At 35.8% G+C, this 16,062-nt stretch overlaps 5 protein-coding genes and 7 non-coding genes across 12 annotated transcripts; 4 read left to right on the forward strand and 8 right to left on the reverse strand.

Annotated features, from left to right (window-relative positions):
- Window positions 1-149: 149 nt before the first annotated feature.
- Window positions 150-1,020, reverse strand: T04C12.9 (CX domain-containing protein). The gene is made up of 4 exons (NM_001392609.1): window positions 876-1,020; window positions 756-823; window positions 574-704; window positions 150-389 (listed from the first exon to the last, which is right to left on the reverse strand). The coding sequence occupies exons 1-4, from the start codon at window positions 921-923 to the stop codon at window positions 244-246; spliced, it is 393 nt and encodes a 130-aa protein (NP_001379481.1). The 5' UTR covers window positions 924-1,020; the 3' UTR covers window positions 150-243.
- A 25-nt stretch (window positions 1,021-1,045) lies between these two features.
- Window positions 1,046-1,152, forward strand: T04C12.20. The gene has a single exon (NR_069407.1). It is a non-coding gene; the product is annotated as an Unclassified non-coding RNA T04C12.20 (non-coding RNA).
- A 1,606-nt stretch (window positions 1,153-2,758) lies between these two features.
- On the reverse strand, window positions 2,759-3,418 carry nlp-80 (Neuropeptide-Like Protein). Its single transcript, NM_073415.7, has 3 exons — window positions 3,337-3,418; window positions 3,229-3,291; window positions 2,759-3,146 (listed from the first exon to the last, which is right to left on the reverse strand). Exons 1-3 carry the CDS (start codon window positions 3,414-3,416, stop codon window positions 3,059-3,061), a joined length of 231 nt encoding a protein of 76 aa, NP_505816.1. The 5' UTR covers window positions 3,417-3,418; the 3' UTR covers window positions 2,759-3,058.
- A 2,433-nt stretch (window positions 3,419-5,851) lies between these two features.
- Window positions 5,852-7,163, reverse strand: T04C12.8 (uncharacterized protein). Its single transcript, NM_001028931.4, has 2 exons — window positions 7,063-7,163; window positions 5,852-6,269 (listed from the first exon to the last, which is right to left on the reverse strand). Exons 1-2 carry the CDS (start codon window positions 7,139-7,141, stop codon window positions 6,115-6,117), a joined length of 234 nt encoding a protein of 77 aa, NP_001024102.1. The 5' UTR covers window positions 7,142-7,163; the 3' UTR covers window positions 5,852-6,114.
- A 2,145-nt stretch (window positions 7,164-9,308) lies between these two features.
- On the reverse strand, window positions 9,309-9,329 carry 21ur-13032. Its single transcript, NR_069408.1, has one exon.
- Window positions 9,330-9,494: 165 nt separating this feature from the next.
- act-3 (Actin-3) lies at window positions 9,495-11,069 on the reverse strand. The gene is made up of 3 exons (NM_001380754.2): window positions 10,859-11,069; window positions 10,030-10,810; window positions 9,495-9,976 (listed from the first exon to the last, which is right to left on the reverse strand). The coding sequence occupies exons 1-3, from the start codon at window positions 11,046-11,048 to the stop codon at window positions 9,817-9,819; spliced, it is 1,131 nt and encodes a 376-aa protein (NP_001366892.1). The 5' UTR covers window positions 11,049-11,069; the 3' UTR covers window positions 9,495-9,816.
- On the forward strand, window positions 10,058-10,207 carry T04C12.26. The gene has a single exon (NR_069409.1). It is a non-coding gene; the product is annotated as an Unclassified non-coding RNA T04C12.26 (non-coding RNA).
- On the forward strand, window positions 10,811-10,980 carry T04C12.17. Its single transcript, NR_069410.1, has one exon. It is a non-coding gene; the product is annotated as an Unclassified non-coding RNA T04C12.17 (non-coding RNA).
- Window positions 11,070-13,404: 2,335 nt separating the features above from the next.
- Window positions 13,405-13,770, reverse strand: T04C12.15. Its single transcript, NR_069411.1, has one exon. It is a non-coding gene; the product is annotated as an Unclassified non-coding RNA T04C12.15 (non-coding RNA).
- T04C12.21 lies at window positions 13,450-13,770 on the forward strand. Its single transcript, NR_069412.1, has one exon. It is a non-coding gene; the product is annotated as an Unclassified non-coding RNA T04C12.21 (non-coding RNA).
- A 519-nt stretch (window positions 13,771-14,289) lies between these two features.
- T04C12.14 lies at window positions 14,290-14,471 on the reverse strand. Its single transcript, NR_069413.1, has one exon. It is a non-coding gene; the product is annotated as an Unclassified non-coding RNA T04C12.14 (non-coding RNA).
- A 110-nt stretch (window positions 14,472-14,581) lies between these two features.
- Window positions 14,582-15,959, reverse strand: act-2 (Actin-2). The gene is made up of 3 exons (NM_001383398.2): window positions 15,743-15,959; window positions 14,917-15,697; window positions 14,582-14,864 (listed from the first exon to the last, which is right to left on the reverse strand). Exons 1-3 carry the CDS (start codon window positions 15,930-15,932, stop codon window positions 14,705-14,707), a joined length of 1,131 nt encoding a protein of 376 aa, NP_001370033.1. The 5' UTR covers window positions 15,933-15,959; the 3' UTR covers window positions 14,582-14,704.
- Window positions 15,960-16,062: the final 103 nt, after the last annotated feature.

The following is a 16,062-nucleotide window of genomic DNA, read 5'->3' on the forward strand; positions in this document are numbered from 1 at the left end:
TAAAACGGAGGTGGTAAACACCTTCAAAAATGCACTTTTTTTTATTTATTTACTTTTTCTGTCCAAATAAACTGAAATCGAGATGGCTGCTGAAAGTAAATGTGATTTCAGATGCCTGGGTCACGTGTTTGTTCAACATGTTTTGATTTATTTTTGATAGATTTTATTTTTTCGTGATGAAAACAAACTGGAAAATGTTAAAACAAAAATAATGATAAGGCCAAGACGAAAAACCAGAAAATATCACAAATGCTTGTGAAGAAATTGGCGGATTGGGCGATTTTTATGAAATTTTAATTTAGGAACTGTCATCGGAGGACTGCAACTCGGTGGTAAATTGAATGGACATGATTCAATTGGAGAAGCTCCAAGGAATATTCTCGTTTCTTCTGAAAATTATTTCAATTACGGCAAGATTCAATTATTCTATTTAAAAAAAATCGTTAAATTTTATCAAATTAAATATGGTTTTGAAAGGAGATGTTAATATTTGAAAAAATAAATAATCATACTACAACAGTAACTAACACCGGAATGTCCACAGTTTTTACAAATTAAGAAATTAAAACTTACCAAACCTTCTATTGACTCCATCATTATTTAAAGATTCAATGTGTTTTATCAATTTTTCATTGAATCTCCGCTCCTTCATCACTTCAACATGAATAAAAATAGCAACTGTGACTATCATAGAAACAACAATTCTAAAAATTTCAAAAGTTTGAAAATTCAAAATTTGGATGATTTTGACTCACAACAAAATAATGACGTAAGTAAAGTCTATACAGCAGCCGTCCATACAACAAAACTTTCCAAATCCACACTGAAATTTTGAATATGGTTTAATTGTTTGAAATAAACTGTAAAAATCTCACGTTGTCTATAACTAAATTACCAATACTGCAGTTTGATGGTTTGAACATTTTGAAAAAGTGTAGGAAGTGAGGCAGAGATGAAAATTATCATATAAGTGATGTCTCTCGAGTGGTTGTCTTGGACGACGTCAAAATTTCGGTTGCGTGTTGAGCAGTGAGTCTGTGGTTTGAGAGTACTGATAGAGAGAAATAGAATATCGGATTAGATGCGTCGTTTTGCATTTTTGATGGGAGAGGGAGGACGAGAAGGCAGACAAAATAAAGATGAATATGTTGAAACAAGTTTGAAGAAGAAGCTGTTAAAAATGAAAATACGTTTTTTTTTTTGTTGAAAATGCATCATTAGGGATTTAGGTTTAAAATATACAAAATAGACCGTAATGACAAAATGAAACCGTTAACAAGTTTATATAATTTTCCTTATTTTTAAAAGTGATTTTGTTCGGTTTTGAAAAACAGTTTCCAAGGACTGAATCACTTTGAGTTCCTAATGCCTCGCGTACTTGATTCTTGATTTTTAATAACTGCCTTAAATGTACGGTTTCTTTTTTTAAGTACAACATTAGAAGTTTATTAATTTAAAAAATTATTTAAATAATAAACACCTCCAGAAACAAACTAAAAATAATTATTCTTCAGCACACACTTTGGGAAATAATATATGTGAGTTTACAACTTGTTAGAACTCATCTGGTAAGTTCTAAAAGATGCTCGTTTTCGAATCGATACTTTTGTTTGAAAAAATATAACTTTTGAAAGCAAAAGTTATTAACTTTTTATCAATCTCTCTAATTCGTCTCTCATAACAAAAACAAGTTTCAACTGAAAATGCTTACCTTGTTTCTATAAAATATAAGACTCAAATATCCACAGCTCCACCCATTTGCAAATAAAAAATGTTCCAAAATGTTATACAACTAACGCAGATAATGAATTGTAACCGTAAATAAAACTGAACTGAAAACCGGACGTTGTATGAAAATATAATCTGAAAAAGAAATTGTTATGTTTAGAAAATTTAAAAAATTCCACCCAAGTTTCCCCCAACTCTCGCCAAACTTTGGCCCACACTTTTCTTGTTTCGTTTCAAACTTGGGCCAACATTTAGCAAGAGTTGGGTGAAACTTGAGTTAAACTTTGATATTGCCTGAATCCAAGTTTCGCCAAAGTCTTGCCTAACCTTTGCCCAAGTTTAGCCAGTTTCTAATCCAAGATAATATTTTTTGGGCCAAACTTGGGCAAATGTCGAGCGCATGCAGTACTAATTTTTGATTACTTCTGTGCAAGTATATACATAGAGGCTTTAAGACTCATAGAGAAAACACAGTATATACATGTCCAAATTTTCTTAGGTTTCTTCATACAGGTTTCAAGAAATTGGATATAGATATCTGACGTTTTGTTTTTCTCAACATTTTTATTTGTTCGCTTTTTATTGACATTCAAAAAAAATTACCAGACAATTTATGCCAACCAGAGGATCCAACCACAGTGAAATTTTATTATTCCCGCCTAACTAATTTTTTAAGTTGTCTCACTTTGATGATACTAGAGAGATAGTTGTTTACTCAACTTCATTAGAGCTCATTCTACAAGTTCTCAACGAGTCATCTGTTAATATTAAAATTCTTTGCTCCCAAAGATCATAGAATCCCCATTTTATTATTCGTTTTTTTTTCATTCTAGTCAGATTTCAGATCTAACTGCGTGATTCCTCTTTTTATAGATACGTCAGTACATTATTCAAAACAGAATGAATTTTTTCTAGATCGTGAGTCAATTGAATCAAGTGCACAAGTTTGATCAAAAACCGCATAAGACATTTTCTGTTTTATTCTGATTTGCACAATCAGACTTACATTGAGCACAAAAAAACAATACAATTGTTAACAAATAGCTTCATTTAAACTAGGTATCCGGAAAAGACAATATATAGACCTCCTGCAAGTCGGTAAAAAAACATAGCATTCAATCCATGACGAGCATGGTAAAAGTATTTTGTAAAAAAATTTTCGCATCAATCTCATTAAAAATTAAAAACAATTATGGTAAAAGATTAAAGTTGGGTTTTTGTGAATGTAGACACGGGGAAATTATGTTAATAATAAAGATTGTCATAGTTTGTTACAAATAAAGATTACACAGTTGAATTTTTTGATTAAAAAGAGTTAACAAATTTTCGTTTACAACGACTCCGGATATGTCGAGCCAGCCGAATGGCGCTTCATGGGACGTCCGAAATACTCCGATAAGTAGTGGATGTACGGATCACTGAAAAATGTTTGTTTGTTTTTAGTTGATCAGCTTGAAAGCTCGGGTTTAATCTATACAGAAAACTTTGAAAATAACTCACCCTCCCATTTGGCCAGCGGCTCCTTTTACCGGTTCTTGAAATCGCGACATCTGCATGCGGTCTCTGGAATATATGACATTTTTTTACAACAAAAAGTTCTTAACTTACTCCAACTCCATGCGACTGTAAGCTTCGGATAAAGCAAACAGAATACACAAGAGAAGAAGTGCACGATTTATGACGGCCATTCCTGAAAAAATGATTGAAATATGAGAAGAAACAGCTTTTGTTGGTGGTATAAGTAGGAAAATGAGCTGAGAACTGGAAGAAGATAGAGGAGGAGACAAGAAAGTAGGCGGAGCCTGGAGCATTGTGAGCCGACGACCGGAGAGCACAAGTAGTGAAGACTATCGAAAGTGCTCATTAAATGACATATACTACTACAGTAGGAAATGGATAGAGATTTCTAGAAAGCAATTAACTGCACTTTTGAAAGGTTTTGTAGTTTTTGAAATTTCTGAGATTTCAAAAATCTTGCAAATTTGCAATTCAGAATAAGGTGGGAAAACAACAAACAAGAAGCATATGACTATTTACCCCCACGCTCAAGAATTTGGTGTTGCAGCTGGTATTTTTGAAATCTATGGTTCTTATACAAAATTTCATAATTGAGAACTGCTGATCTTTTGACTAATGAAAGATTTTCAAAGTGAAAGATAATTTCAGATGTTTTCTCATTTCGAAGGACAATTATAATTTTCAACCTTTAATTGTAGATTTGCTGATAGTGGGAATTTTGAAAACAATTTTACTTTTCATTGAAAGCGTTGAAAAACTCCCAAGCTCTCAAAGTCACAAAGTGCAGGTGCCGAGAGTTTTTATCAGCATTCAGTACTGAATGCTGATCAAACAAATCTACAATTGAAGATTGGAAATTATAATTTGTTTCTTACATGCAAGACTAATTTTCATAGGACTCTGTCTATTGAGGATATTTTAAGCCTCTAATAGCATAGCACTCAAACAAATTTTTCTAATAAATTTTTCTACTTTTTTCTACTCTCGAATAGAAGGCTGAAAAATATTTAAAAAAAACAGTCTTGACTCTATAGAACCGGTTAAAATTAATAGAAACTCTAACCATAAGTTTTTAAGGTTTCATGAAACGTTGAATATCAAAAACCAGCAACCTAGCGTTCAGATTTATCCAGATTTATAAAATGTTTCTCTGAACGTTTATCCATTCACAGGAAACACTTTGCCTGCAGCCCGCCTAGTTTCAACACGTGATGAAGGTGGATTATGCATAAGTTGAATCTTTTTTCAAGCTTTAGACTTTTTCAAAATAATGCAAGTGTGCAGAAAAAAAAAGGAAATTGGTATGATTATCAACGTCACCGGGTTATAGTGCCCCAACCATCAATTTTGCATGAATTTGATCTTTTCAAATTTTAAATCACTGGGTTGCTATACGAAATCGTACTTTTTTCAAACGATTGTGCACAATAATTGTTAAAAATTGTGGGAATAAAGTTCACTCAAATATATTTTATGCAATGGTGTCACTCTGTTGACAATATCTTATTATGATGGAGAAACCTGCGAGAATATTTGAATACTTAACGAACATTAGTATTATTATAAGGGTTTGCAAGCCAGAAACAGAAAGAATTGAAAATTTGTTTCAGAGAAATAATGAAAATAAGAAAAGACTACAAACATCAAAAATAGAATTGGTGTATTCAATGAAGAATGAGAATTTTGAATGAGAGGATTGCGTCTTCCGGTTTTTATAACCCACAACCTAATTGGATGTGCAAAAGGGCCTGAAAATGGATATAGGATCACATGGAATTAAGAAATGGAATCGGGTGTTTTATTGGTTTTTCAACGTTGTACGATTTTCTTTGAAGAAATAATGAGATTGAGTGACGAACTAAAAAATAATGTTTGGCAGACGTAAAATGGGTAGATAAAGAGTGGGTTGAATAGGCGTAGTGACGTGGAATCAAGAAGAAAAAATGCGGAACATATGTTCCAGGTATTTTTAGAACAGGCATCTTTGCAGTTAGTGATTTTTATTTTTAAGTTTTACTACCACATATTTTTAACAACACGGCTTCTCCACCTTCTCTTCCCTATTATACGATATCTGGCCTTCAAAAATATATGATGATTCATGAGGAGCCTAAATTGTAAAATGACGGAACTGTTCTTATCAAAAGTTAATGAATAATACAGCCAGCTTTTAAAAACGAGTTTTTTTCAGTTTGGCTGCTCTTTTTTTAATTTTTTTAAAAATCGCTGATTTTTTTCTGGTATTGCAAATCACTGATATCCACTTGCCATGGTAAATTGATGACGCTAGTGGCGTACAACAATTAAAATAGCGAATTCGATCTACTATTCACCAAATGTATTTGGTTGCTAAGAAATTCAAACAAACGATATTGAAATTGACAGACGTATTTGATGAATAGGTTGCTCTTATAGAGCTTCCAACATATTCTTAAACACATGAATACTCTCGTCATTACCTCTTTCCTCTTTTCTTTCTGGTCTGTCACATATCCAATTATAGCTTCTATACGTTGGATCATGAACCAACGTTGCTGAGTCATTCATTTGAAAAGTTCATGTAATCTTTTTATTTCGAACATTGACGTCTTCTAAAGAAGAAGATTTTTGATGTCACTCAGAGAATGAATTATTCGAAACATTTCAGGAAAATCAGAGCTTGAGTGTGTTTTTCTAAATCAATTATTTATGTAATTGAGTGTGCTTTTCAATTTCTAAATCTGGAACAAGCGAAAATAATTTTTTTCAAAATTTAGAACCAGTGATATAAAGATGAACCCGAAGATACTTCAAAAAGAAAGTGGAAGGGAATAAAAAACAAAAAAGTGTACAGACAAAAAATGTTTTGAGGTTAAACAGTAAATCTATTCAATTTCCATACATGTGTCGAATGTCCGAAGTTATATTTTTGTTGCAAATGAGAAAAGCGATCACTGCAGGGGCAAGATAAAAAAGTAGAGAAGGTCGGAAAATCGATTGAGGACATGAAGCTCCTTTTGGCATTGGCACTTCTGGCAAGGTGTCTGAAAAAAGTTTGCATTGGATATGGGCCAATAAATCTGATGGTCTAATTTTTGTGTTTTGTTCACAATTGTAATTCTCTGAACACATATCTGGTTTATAGTTCCAATTTAACCTCATTTTCACTTTTTCTTCTCAAATAGTATTGATCAAGCCGCGTACAAAACTAGAAGATTGCGTTAAACTTTTAATATTTGCAATTTTTTAATTAAAAGTTATAATCTCGGTCGTACTTTGTGTCATTTGATAAAATAATATTTGTTTCTTAATGCTTGAAGTTGGAGTATCGCCAGTTGGGGTTTTGTCCAACAAAAAGTTTTAGATTTTTCAAAAATTTCAGTAAATTTCACTTTTTTTTCTTTGAAATTATGAAATTACGAAAAATTTGGACTTTTTTTTTTAATTTAGAGCCATGCCACATGTTGGAACCGATACAATCCTTAGAAAAAAAATTACAATAAAATTAAAATGTAAAACTTGAAAAAAAAACCATGATTTGCGAAAACGGTATGACCTCAATTGTGGACACCAAATTTTAAAAATGTCAAAAAAACGTCACTATACTATTTTTTTGGTTTGTTTCTCCACTAGCGCTATTCTGACTTTTTAAAAATGTAATTATAAGAAATTTAGTAGAGTACCTTTCATCTACTGAATTTGCAAGAAAAACAAACCTTAAAAACAGTAGCGAGTAAATAAACCAAATTTTCTGTGTTTTTTAAGTGTACACAGTGATTCACAAAAAGGAAGTATTTGAAAAAGTCAAAATGCACAAAAAGAAAAAAAGAAACTTACCAGAAGTTACTGATAAAGTACATTCGACAACAATGAGTAGTGCACTGTACAAAAAAATTGATTGCAATATTCTTTTCATTTGAAAATGTGTTTATCAATCTGGAAACTGTCAATTTGAATATGGAGAAGAGAAATGAATGACGTTCAATGCAAATAAACAAACAAAAATAAGTGAGCAGGTTAGTTTTCGAAAAAGTGGAATCACATGGTAGATCGCCCAAAAACAAATCAGTTTAACGAGAAATTAGAGGGTTTAGAGAAAGAAAAGGACAACATGATGATGAGTGATAAGCTGATAGGGAAAAATAAAGATTATTATATTTTTATGAGAGAACTGGGGGAGCATTTGATATAGATAAAAGGTTTAACTATGCGTATGTTTGCAAGTTGATACAAAGAAAAATGATTTCATGAAATTAACATTTATTGGAATTTTTGTGGAGACTCAAAATATGCTCTACCCTGCAAACGATGAGGTTTGAATCAATAAGTTCATAAGTTGTCTCTAGAATTTTTCCAAAAGTTTTTAGTGGATAGGTATACTAAATATTATTAACAAAATTTCACTAGATAGAGAAAAGTTTTGAAAAAAGTACAAGAAGTTTCCAAATATGTTTTGATTCCCAAAAATTTAATTAAACTTTTTTGAAATTTTCAACAACTTTGAGACTGTTAGTAAGTTATTACTTTGATTTTTGGATAATTTTCAATCTGAATAGGTAGTTTTTTTGGTATACCTATTATTGCAACTATCTACAGAAAATAGCATCCCCAGTTTGCGAAAGATATAAATTAATTAAAATCTAGTATTTATTCAAGTTGCGTATTTATTCAAATACAGTTTGTGTAAGATTAGTTTCAGTTCTCTGCCATTTACAAAGCAGAAAACCTCATTTTAGTCCCAGAAGGGATACAGAATTAAAAAAAAATGTACAAAAGATGTATGATCTAGAAAAAGAAAAATGTCTTACCTAGAAGAGGAAGAAAAGAATTTGGAATAAGAATAGAAATTGCGCAAGCAGCGATTCAAAAGATACATGGCGAATTTATGAGAAATGTCGCAGTTTCTCAAGTACAACAGGTTTCATTTCAAAATATCAAAGTCTGTATTGAAGAGAGTTTATTTTGCACCACAAATGTCAAAATATGTGTGCTTAAAGAAGGAAAAAAGGTATAGATCAAAAGTTTTCTTCTTTCGGTTCGACAACGCCGCAGTCAAACAGGAAATGAAAAGAGAGAACACAAAAGAATTGAGAGGTAGTTGACCTCGAAAATAGGCAATCATAATAGAATACACTGGTTTCAAAAGTGAATGGCTTATCGATCATAATTACTTTTCAATCGTGTGATCAGAGTTATAGTGATAAATGAAAATTTTTAGTAGGTCAATCAGTTTAAATAAGTAAACACCGATTCAGTGACCATAGATTTGAAAACTGTAAACATAAACGTTTCAGTTGTTAATAACACATATTTGCATTTTGGTAACAAACACATTTAGGTAATGTAGCACATATATTTGAAAAATTTAACTGGAAATGTTAAACTCATTTGTTTCTATGGTACCAAAATTTCCAATTATTCGACTTTTTTATGAGATGTAGTACATTAGTTGTCTTGTGAGACTGTGTGAGATCGAGGAAGTAATGTGTGTAAAGTTTAAAGTGTAAAGTATAAGTACGTTTATAATAGTTCGTCAGACATTAACCGTATAGGTTGAGTATCGCCAATGGAGAAAAGTTTGAAAATACTCTTTCAGTGTATTTTTTTTCTTTCTCTTCGATTTGAAAAGGAGAACATTTACACCAAATGGTCCTGCCGCGCGTTCAAAACCGGGATAAATATTTATGAAAACGAGAAAAATAGTGATCTACTCGTGATTTACGCAAATGTTTAATAGAAACGTTTTGAAATGAATGCTGAACGCGCTGCGAGACCATTTCGTATAAATATGCCTTCTCGTGAAGTCATATGTATATTTAAGAAAACAATTAAATACACTACATGGTGTTCAAAGTCAATAATTTCCTATTACTCAGTTTCAACCATCATATTATTTTGGAAGCTGTCATATAAGATACATACTTTAATTATGTGTATTCGAAATTTTCAACATACATTTCGGGATTCGAAAATGCAAGAATTCTCTATATTTCTCAAAAATCCAAATTTTTTGGCCATGTGCCAAAAAACATTTTGGACATTTTTGGCAAGGAACAAAGTTCTGGAGTCTAGATGTTTTTTTTTTGTGCAAATTATGAGAATAATCAGATTTTTGTATTTAGACTGAACAAGAAACGAAAATGAAGCAGTACTTCTGAGCCAACATTACAATTCTTATAAACAAATAGATTTGGGCACAAAATATATGATTTGTAGTTGTATATCTGTCAAAAAACCACCACGATTATACATTCGCTAAACAATTTTTCTAATTCTGAAATTATTTATTGACTTGAAATATTATTTACCAGAAAATGAGCCCGGAACGTTTTATTTTGTAAATTTTGTGTATAGCAAGAAGCAATTAAAAAACAAATATGCACAAAACAAAGAACAGAGCAAATTGTAGTGGGGTCTTCTTATGTGGCAGGATCGGAAATAAAATCTTGATGGTCTTTTTGAATGGTCTCATGATCGTGAAATGATGATAGAATTTGTTATTGCCCCAAAAGGGACCATAACGATTTGGTGACAATTGGAAAAAAATGTATAGAAAAAAGAAAGAAAAGAGAAAATGGTAAGGCGAAGAGCTTAGAAGCACTTGCGGTGAACGATGGATGGGCCGGACTCGTCGTATTCTTGCTTGGAGATCCACATCTGTTGGAAGGTGGAGAGGGAAGCGAGGATAGATCCTCCGATCCAGACGGAGTACTTGCGCTCTGGTGGGGCGATGATCTTGATCTTCATGGTTCTGAAAAAAAAATCAAATTAATTTGTTAACTGAAACAAAAATAGAAAACTTACGATGGGGCAAGAGCGGTGATTTCCTTCTGCATACGATCAGCAATTCCTGGGTACATGGTGGTTCCTCCGGAAAGAACAGTGTTGGCGTACAAGTCCTTACGGATATCAATGTCGCACTTCATGATGGAGTTGTAAGAAGTCTCGTGGATTCCGGCGGACTCCATACCCAAGAAGGATGGCTGGAACATAGCCTCTGGGCAACGGAAACGTTCGTTTCCGACGGTGATGACTTGTCCGTCAGGAAGTTCGTAGGACTTCTCGAGGGAAGAGGAAGAAGCGGCGGTGGCCATTTCTTGCTCGAAGTCGAGGGCGACGTAGCAGAGCTTCTCCTTGATGTCACGGACGATTTCACGCTCAGCGGTGGTGGTGAAAGAGTAACCACGCTCGGTAAGGATCTTCATGAGGTAATCAGTAAGATCACGTCCAGCCAAGTCAAGACGGAGGATGGCGTGTGGGAGGGCATATCCTTCGTAGATTGGGACGGTGTGGGTGACACCATCTCCAGAGTCGAGGACGACTCCGGTGGTACGTCCGGAAGCGTAGAGGGAGAGGACAGCTTGGATGGCGACATACATGGCTGGGGTGTTGAAGGTCTCGAACATGATTTGGGTCATCTTTTCACGGTTAGCCTTTGGATTGAGTGGGGCTTCAGTGAGGAGGACTGGGTGCTCTTCTGGGGCAACACGAAGCTCATTGTAGAAGGTGTGATGCCAGATCTTCTCCATATCATCCCAGTTGGTGACGATACCGTGCTCAATTGGGTACTTGAGGGTAAGGATACCTGAAATAGTACGCATAAATTTAATCATCGAATGTATTAATTATTTACCTCTCTTGGATTGGGCCTCGTCTCCGACGTACGAGTCCTTCTGTCCCATACCGACCATGACTCCTTGATGACGTGGTCTTCCGACAATGGATGGGAACACGGCGCGTGGAGCGTCGTCTCCGGCGAATCCGGCCTTGCACATTCCGGATCCATTGTCTACAACAAGAGCGGCAACCTCGTCGTCACACATTCTGATTAGTTTTTAATGTACCTGAAAATAAGTTATATTTTAAAAATGAGAAAGGTTTAGATTTAAGATATAAAAGGAGCTTATGAAAGAAAAAGAAATTGGAAAAGAACACGAATTTGATTAGTAACATGGTTATCTTCATAATGTGTGGTCAATAGAAAAGAGCAAGTGGGTGTGGGAAGGGAGCGGGAGGATGTCTCTCTTTCTGAAGACAAACGAGAGAGGAAAATGTGGGCGGGGTTGCCATCATTCTAAGAGAACAAAAGGGATACAAAGATTGCGGGAGCAGAGACCGGGGCGAGAGACAACATACATTGCTCCCGTTGTTTTTGAAGAAAATCTGTGATAGAACGAGAGATGGAGATGGCAGAGCTTACTAGTGGTAATTCTCAGAAGACTCACTACCTTGCTTTCTCGATACGTTTTCTCTCAAACGAGAGGATGGGCAGCGGAAGTTGACAGAAAATTGAAATGAAACAAGGTGTTCGACTATCGAGCCGGGTCCTTTCACAAGTTTTGAGAAAATGCGCTTTTGCGGTGCTCTTTTTCTGTGTACATATGCAAATGTTGACTCATAGATGAAATGAAGGACCGCAAGATGGCGCTAAACCCTGACCAGCACTTGCTCTATGACAAACCTAAACTGTGATTACTGATTCACATGGAGACAAACATGAACATGGTAGCAAAAAAAGAACATCTAAAAGAGGTGTCTAAAAATATAGTCTTTTCTTTGAAATTCTGAGAAATACGCTAAAGTCAATAGTGCTTTAGGGGGCGAGAGCGTTGACACACAGTCGGTTCAGCGGGCATTTCTAAGAATTCGAGCAGTGTTACATGCGCAGGCACACAATGCGATAACAAATTATGAAACAGGAGGAGGTCGTAGCAAAACTATGGATTAGTGCTCTGCTTTTTTAAGTTTGTTTTAAAATAAATTTTCGCAAGTGGCAACGAGTATCTAATCAATTGAGTGCATCGCAAACAGTCGCATTTAAAAGCAGACACGAAAAAAAGAAAGCGCACAAGAATTTTTGCGAAAATAATTTGAATTTTCATTATTTGAAAATGTTTGGAACGGTTAATTAATGTTTCAGTTTTTATTTTCCAAAATTCTGTGAAACTTAATGTGAACTCTAATATTAATATTATTCATGAATACTACGATTACCTGTTAATATAAATTCAATGAACGAGATAATAAGGCAACTGTGGCAAGATGTGAAGACGATTGGATCGTTTGCTTCGAATGACTGAGGATCTTCCCATCAGTACGAGGCGGGATCTCCAGCCTCTCCCACCTCGAGCACCCGACAGTTTACACTCTACTTCGCCTGTGCAGTTCTGTGAATCGAGGGGGTGGATGGAGTGGGATCGAGAGCAGTAGCAGCAGCTTTGCTTTGCGAAGATTACACCAAATCGCGTAGCATGCCGATGAAAACGTTAGAAAAGAGATGGCAAAGAAATATACCGCAGCTATTGGTTTGGCACAATGAGAGGCACATCGAGAATTATATATTTCAAGAGAACCAAACACGAATGGTAAATCAGAGAGATGCTGACGATCAGAGAAAATGATGGTATAAGCGACAATGATTTTCAACGTTCTAGTGAAAGAAATAAAAAAATAGAGAAACATAGGTTTCAATGAGCAGAAATTACAGATGATTCCTAAATCAATATCGAAAGTACTATTTAGAACCTATGTATTTGGATTAAACTATTTTGACTTAGATTAAAACTCCTTAACATATATTATGAATTAGCGAAGATAAAGTTTCTAGTTTGAAACTTTTATAAATCGTATATTTATGTCATATTAGTGCAATCCGTTTCATGAACTAGAAAGGTTCATGGAATCAAGTGGTTTGCAACCAAGTTATTGAATTGGGTAACTGGAGAAGTAACTATACAGCTAATAAATTATTAAAACTACGAAACTGGCTAAGAATGTATATTTATTGAAAAGAACAAAAACTATACATAATGCTGAAGTGGTTTTTTGTTCGAGACGAGAGGAAACTGAAATTTTCAAAAATGACGATTATTATTGTTTTTTTCTAGAAATGATGACTCAGCAATGTTTCGGGCAATGAAACAAAAACGTCCGATTCCAATTTCCGATGTTTCGCAATAAAAACAAAAGAAATATTGTTTTTGTACAGAATATATAAGGAATGGTGACTCATGTGTGAGAAATAGGGACGTGATCTTCCTTTTCCATGAAACCAAATTGACAAATTGTCGTAGGGGAACGGCTCAACACAATTACTCTTTCATCGTAGAAAGATAGCACTAACGATCGATGACACCAAAGTTATTGAGTACATGAACAAAGAGTCAGAGTCAGTCTGAGTTTTGAATTGATTTCGGAAACAACTTCGACTGTGCCCAATGACAGTGGCGATTTGATGACGCGGAGTGGGCGCTCTTTTCAAATACTGCAGATGCGCGGCGCGTTTCTCTTATTCCATGGTCAGCCAGTTCACCACGAAGTGTCCCCCAATCTTCCAGTAGAGGAGAAGAAGGGCGAGGCGCGTGCGCCCTCTCAATGGACAGAAAAAAGATGAGAGGGGAGAATGGCGAGAGAAGAAGAGAGGCCAGTCATCCATCCACAAAAGGCCTTATCGAGTAACGGCGGGTACCTCCAGTCACCATTGACGGACGGCCGGACGGAAAAAATGTACGCGGCGACAATGACGATGGCGTGAGAAACAGTGCAAAAAATCAAGAGAACAGAGACATGAAAATGTTCTGTTCGAAAAAACATCCAGAAGGAGTGCGCACACCAATGTCTATCCATAGCGAAACCGAGTCGACGCGAAAAATAAAAGGTCCCGGCAAATAATAAACAATGAATTCTACAGAAAATTTACTTTGGACAATAAATGTGTAGTCATGGAAATTTACTAGATGTTTCGCGCCAATAGATCAAAAAATTCACGACGTTTTTTATAAGTCTGGAATTTCATCGCAATTTCACTAGATTTTGACATACCTTTTTAAAGACGCACGGATTTATTATGAATAATAAAAATTGTTTAAAAACATTTTCAAAGTATACATTTTTTAAAGTACCACGAACTTTTTGCGCAGTAAGACCCATCGGAACAAGTCTGTGCACCTTTAAGAAACCATGTCAAAATCCAGTGAAATGACGATAAATACACAAAATATTAGGTTCTCAATTCTAACTGGTGGAGGCGCAGAAAGAAAAAAACCTGACAATGTGAGATAGATCTTATAGAGAAACAGTTAGATAAAGAAAATTTCGGCCCGAAAGAGCAACTGGCGAAGAGGGAGAGACGAGATTATCGTAACGCGGGAAATTTCAATCAACAGGAACAGTGAACGCAATCGACACCGAACTGATAAGAAGTTGACTCCAGAAATGCTTATCAACAACCGCGATCTGGACTTGGAGGTCACGTTAAACGATGAAGTTTACCAATGATGACATTGGACCACTAAACTAAAAGTATATATACGATTTCACGTTTAGAAATATTATTAAAATAAACCGACAAATTTTAAAACGATGCTTACACGAAGCAGATTTATAATTTAAAATCGGGGTGTGAAAATCCGTAAGGCAGATGACGTTATCTGGACATTTCCAAAAGTTCAGGTGAATATTACATAAATTGTTAAAACGTTTAGAAGCATTTGCGATGAACAATTGATGGTCCAGACTCGTCGTATTCTTGCTTGGAGATCCACATCTGTTGGAAGGTGGAGAGGGAGGCGAGGATAGATCCTCCGATCCAGACGGAGTACTTGCGCTCTGGTGGGGCGATGATCTTGATCTTCATGGTTCTGAAAAAAAATCAAATTAATTTGTTAACTAAAACAAAAATAGAAAACTTACGATGGGGCAAGAGCGGTGATTTCCTTCTGCATACGATCAGCAATTCCTGGGTACATGGTGGTTCCTCCGGAAAGAACAGTGTTGGCGTACAAGTCCTTACGGATATCAATGTCGCACTTCATGATGGAGTTGTAAGAAGTCTCGTGGATTCCTGCAGATTCCATACCCAAGAAGGATGGTTGGAACAGAGCCTCTGGGCAACGGAAGCGTTCGTTTCCAACAGTGATGACTTGTCCGTCAGGAAGTTCGTAGGACTTCTCGAGGGAAGAGGAAGAAGCGGCGGTGGCCATTTCTTGCTCGAAATCGAGGGCGACGTAACAAAGCTTCTCCTTGATGTCACGGACGATTTCACGCTCAGCGGTGGTGGTGAAAGAGTAACCACGCTCGGTAAGGATCTTCATGAGGTAATCAGTAAGATCACGTCCAGCCAAGTCAAGACGGAGGATGGCGTGTGGGAGGGCATATCCTTCGTAGATTGGGACTGTGTGGGTAACACCATCTCCAGAGTCGAGGACGATTCCGGTGGTACGTCCGGAAGCGTAGAGGGAGAGGACAGCTTGGATGGCGACATACATGGCTGGGGTATTGAAGGTCTCGAACATGATTTGGGTCATCTTTTCACGGTTAGCCTTTGGATTGAGTGGGGCTTCAGTGAGAAGTACTGGGTGCTCTTCTGGGGCAACGCGAAGCTCGTTGTAGAAAGTGTGATGCCAGATTTTTTCCATGTCGTCCCAGTTGGTAACGATACCATGCTCAATTGGGTACTTAAGGGTAAGGATACCTAAAAACAACTATTTCCAATCGGTCAAATTTTTTGAAAATTTACCTCTCTTGGATTGGGCCTCGTCTCCGACGTACGAGTCTTTCTGTCCCATACCGACCATGACTCCTTGATGACGAGGTCTTCCGACAATGGATGGGAACACGGCGCGTGGAGCGTCGTCTCCAGCGAATCCAGCTTTGCACATTCCGGATCCATTGTCAACTACGAGAGCGGCAACATCGTCGTCACACATGATTTATTAGATTAGGAGGAACTTAGCCTACAAAATAATTATGAATTATGAATCATAATTTTGCCGAACAAGATATTACGGTGATAAGATAGAGATTTCAAAATTGATGATCAAAAGCTTTCCAATTAAA

This window comes from Caenorhabditis elegans, chromosome V (assembly GCF_000002985.6).
Source record: "Caenorhabditis elegans chromosome V".
NCBI classification, from domain to species: domain Eukaryota; kingdom Metazoa; phylum Nematoda; class Chromadorea; order Rhabditida; family Rhabditidae; genus Caenorhabditis; species Caenorhabditis elegans.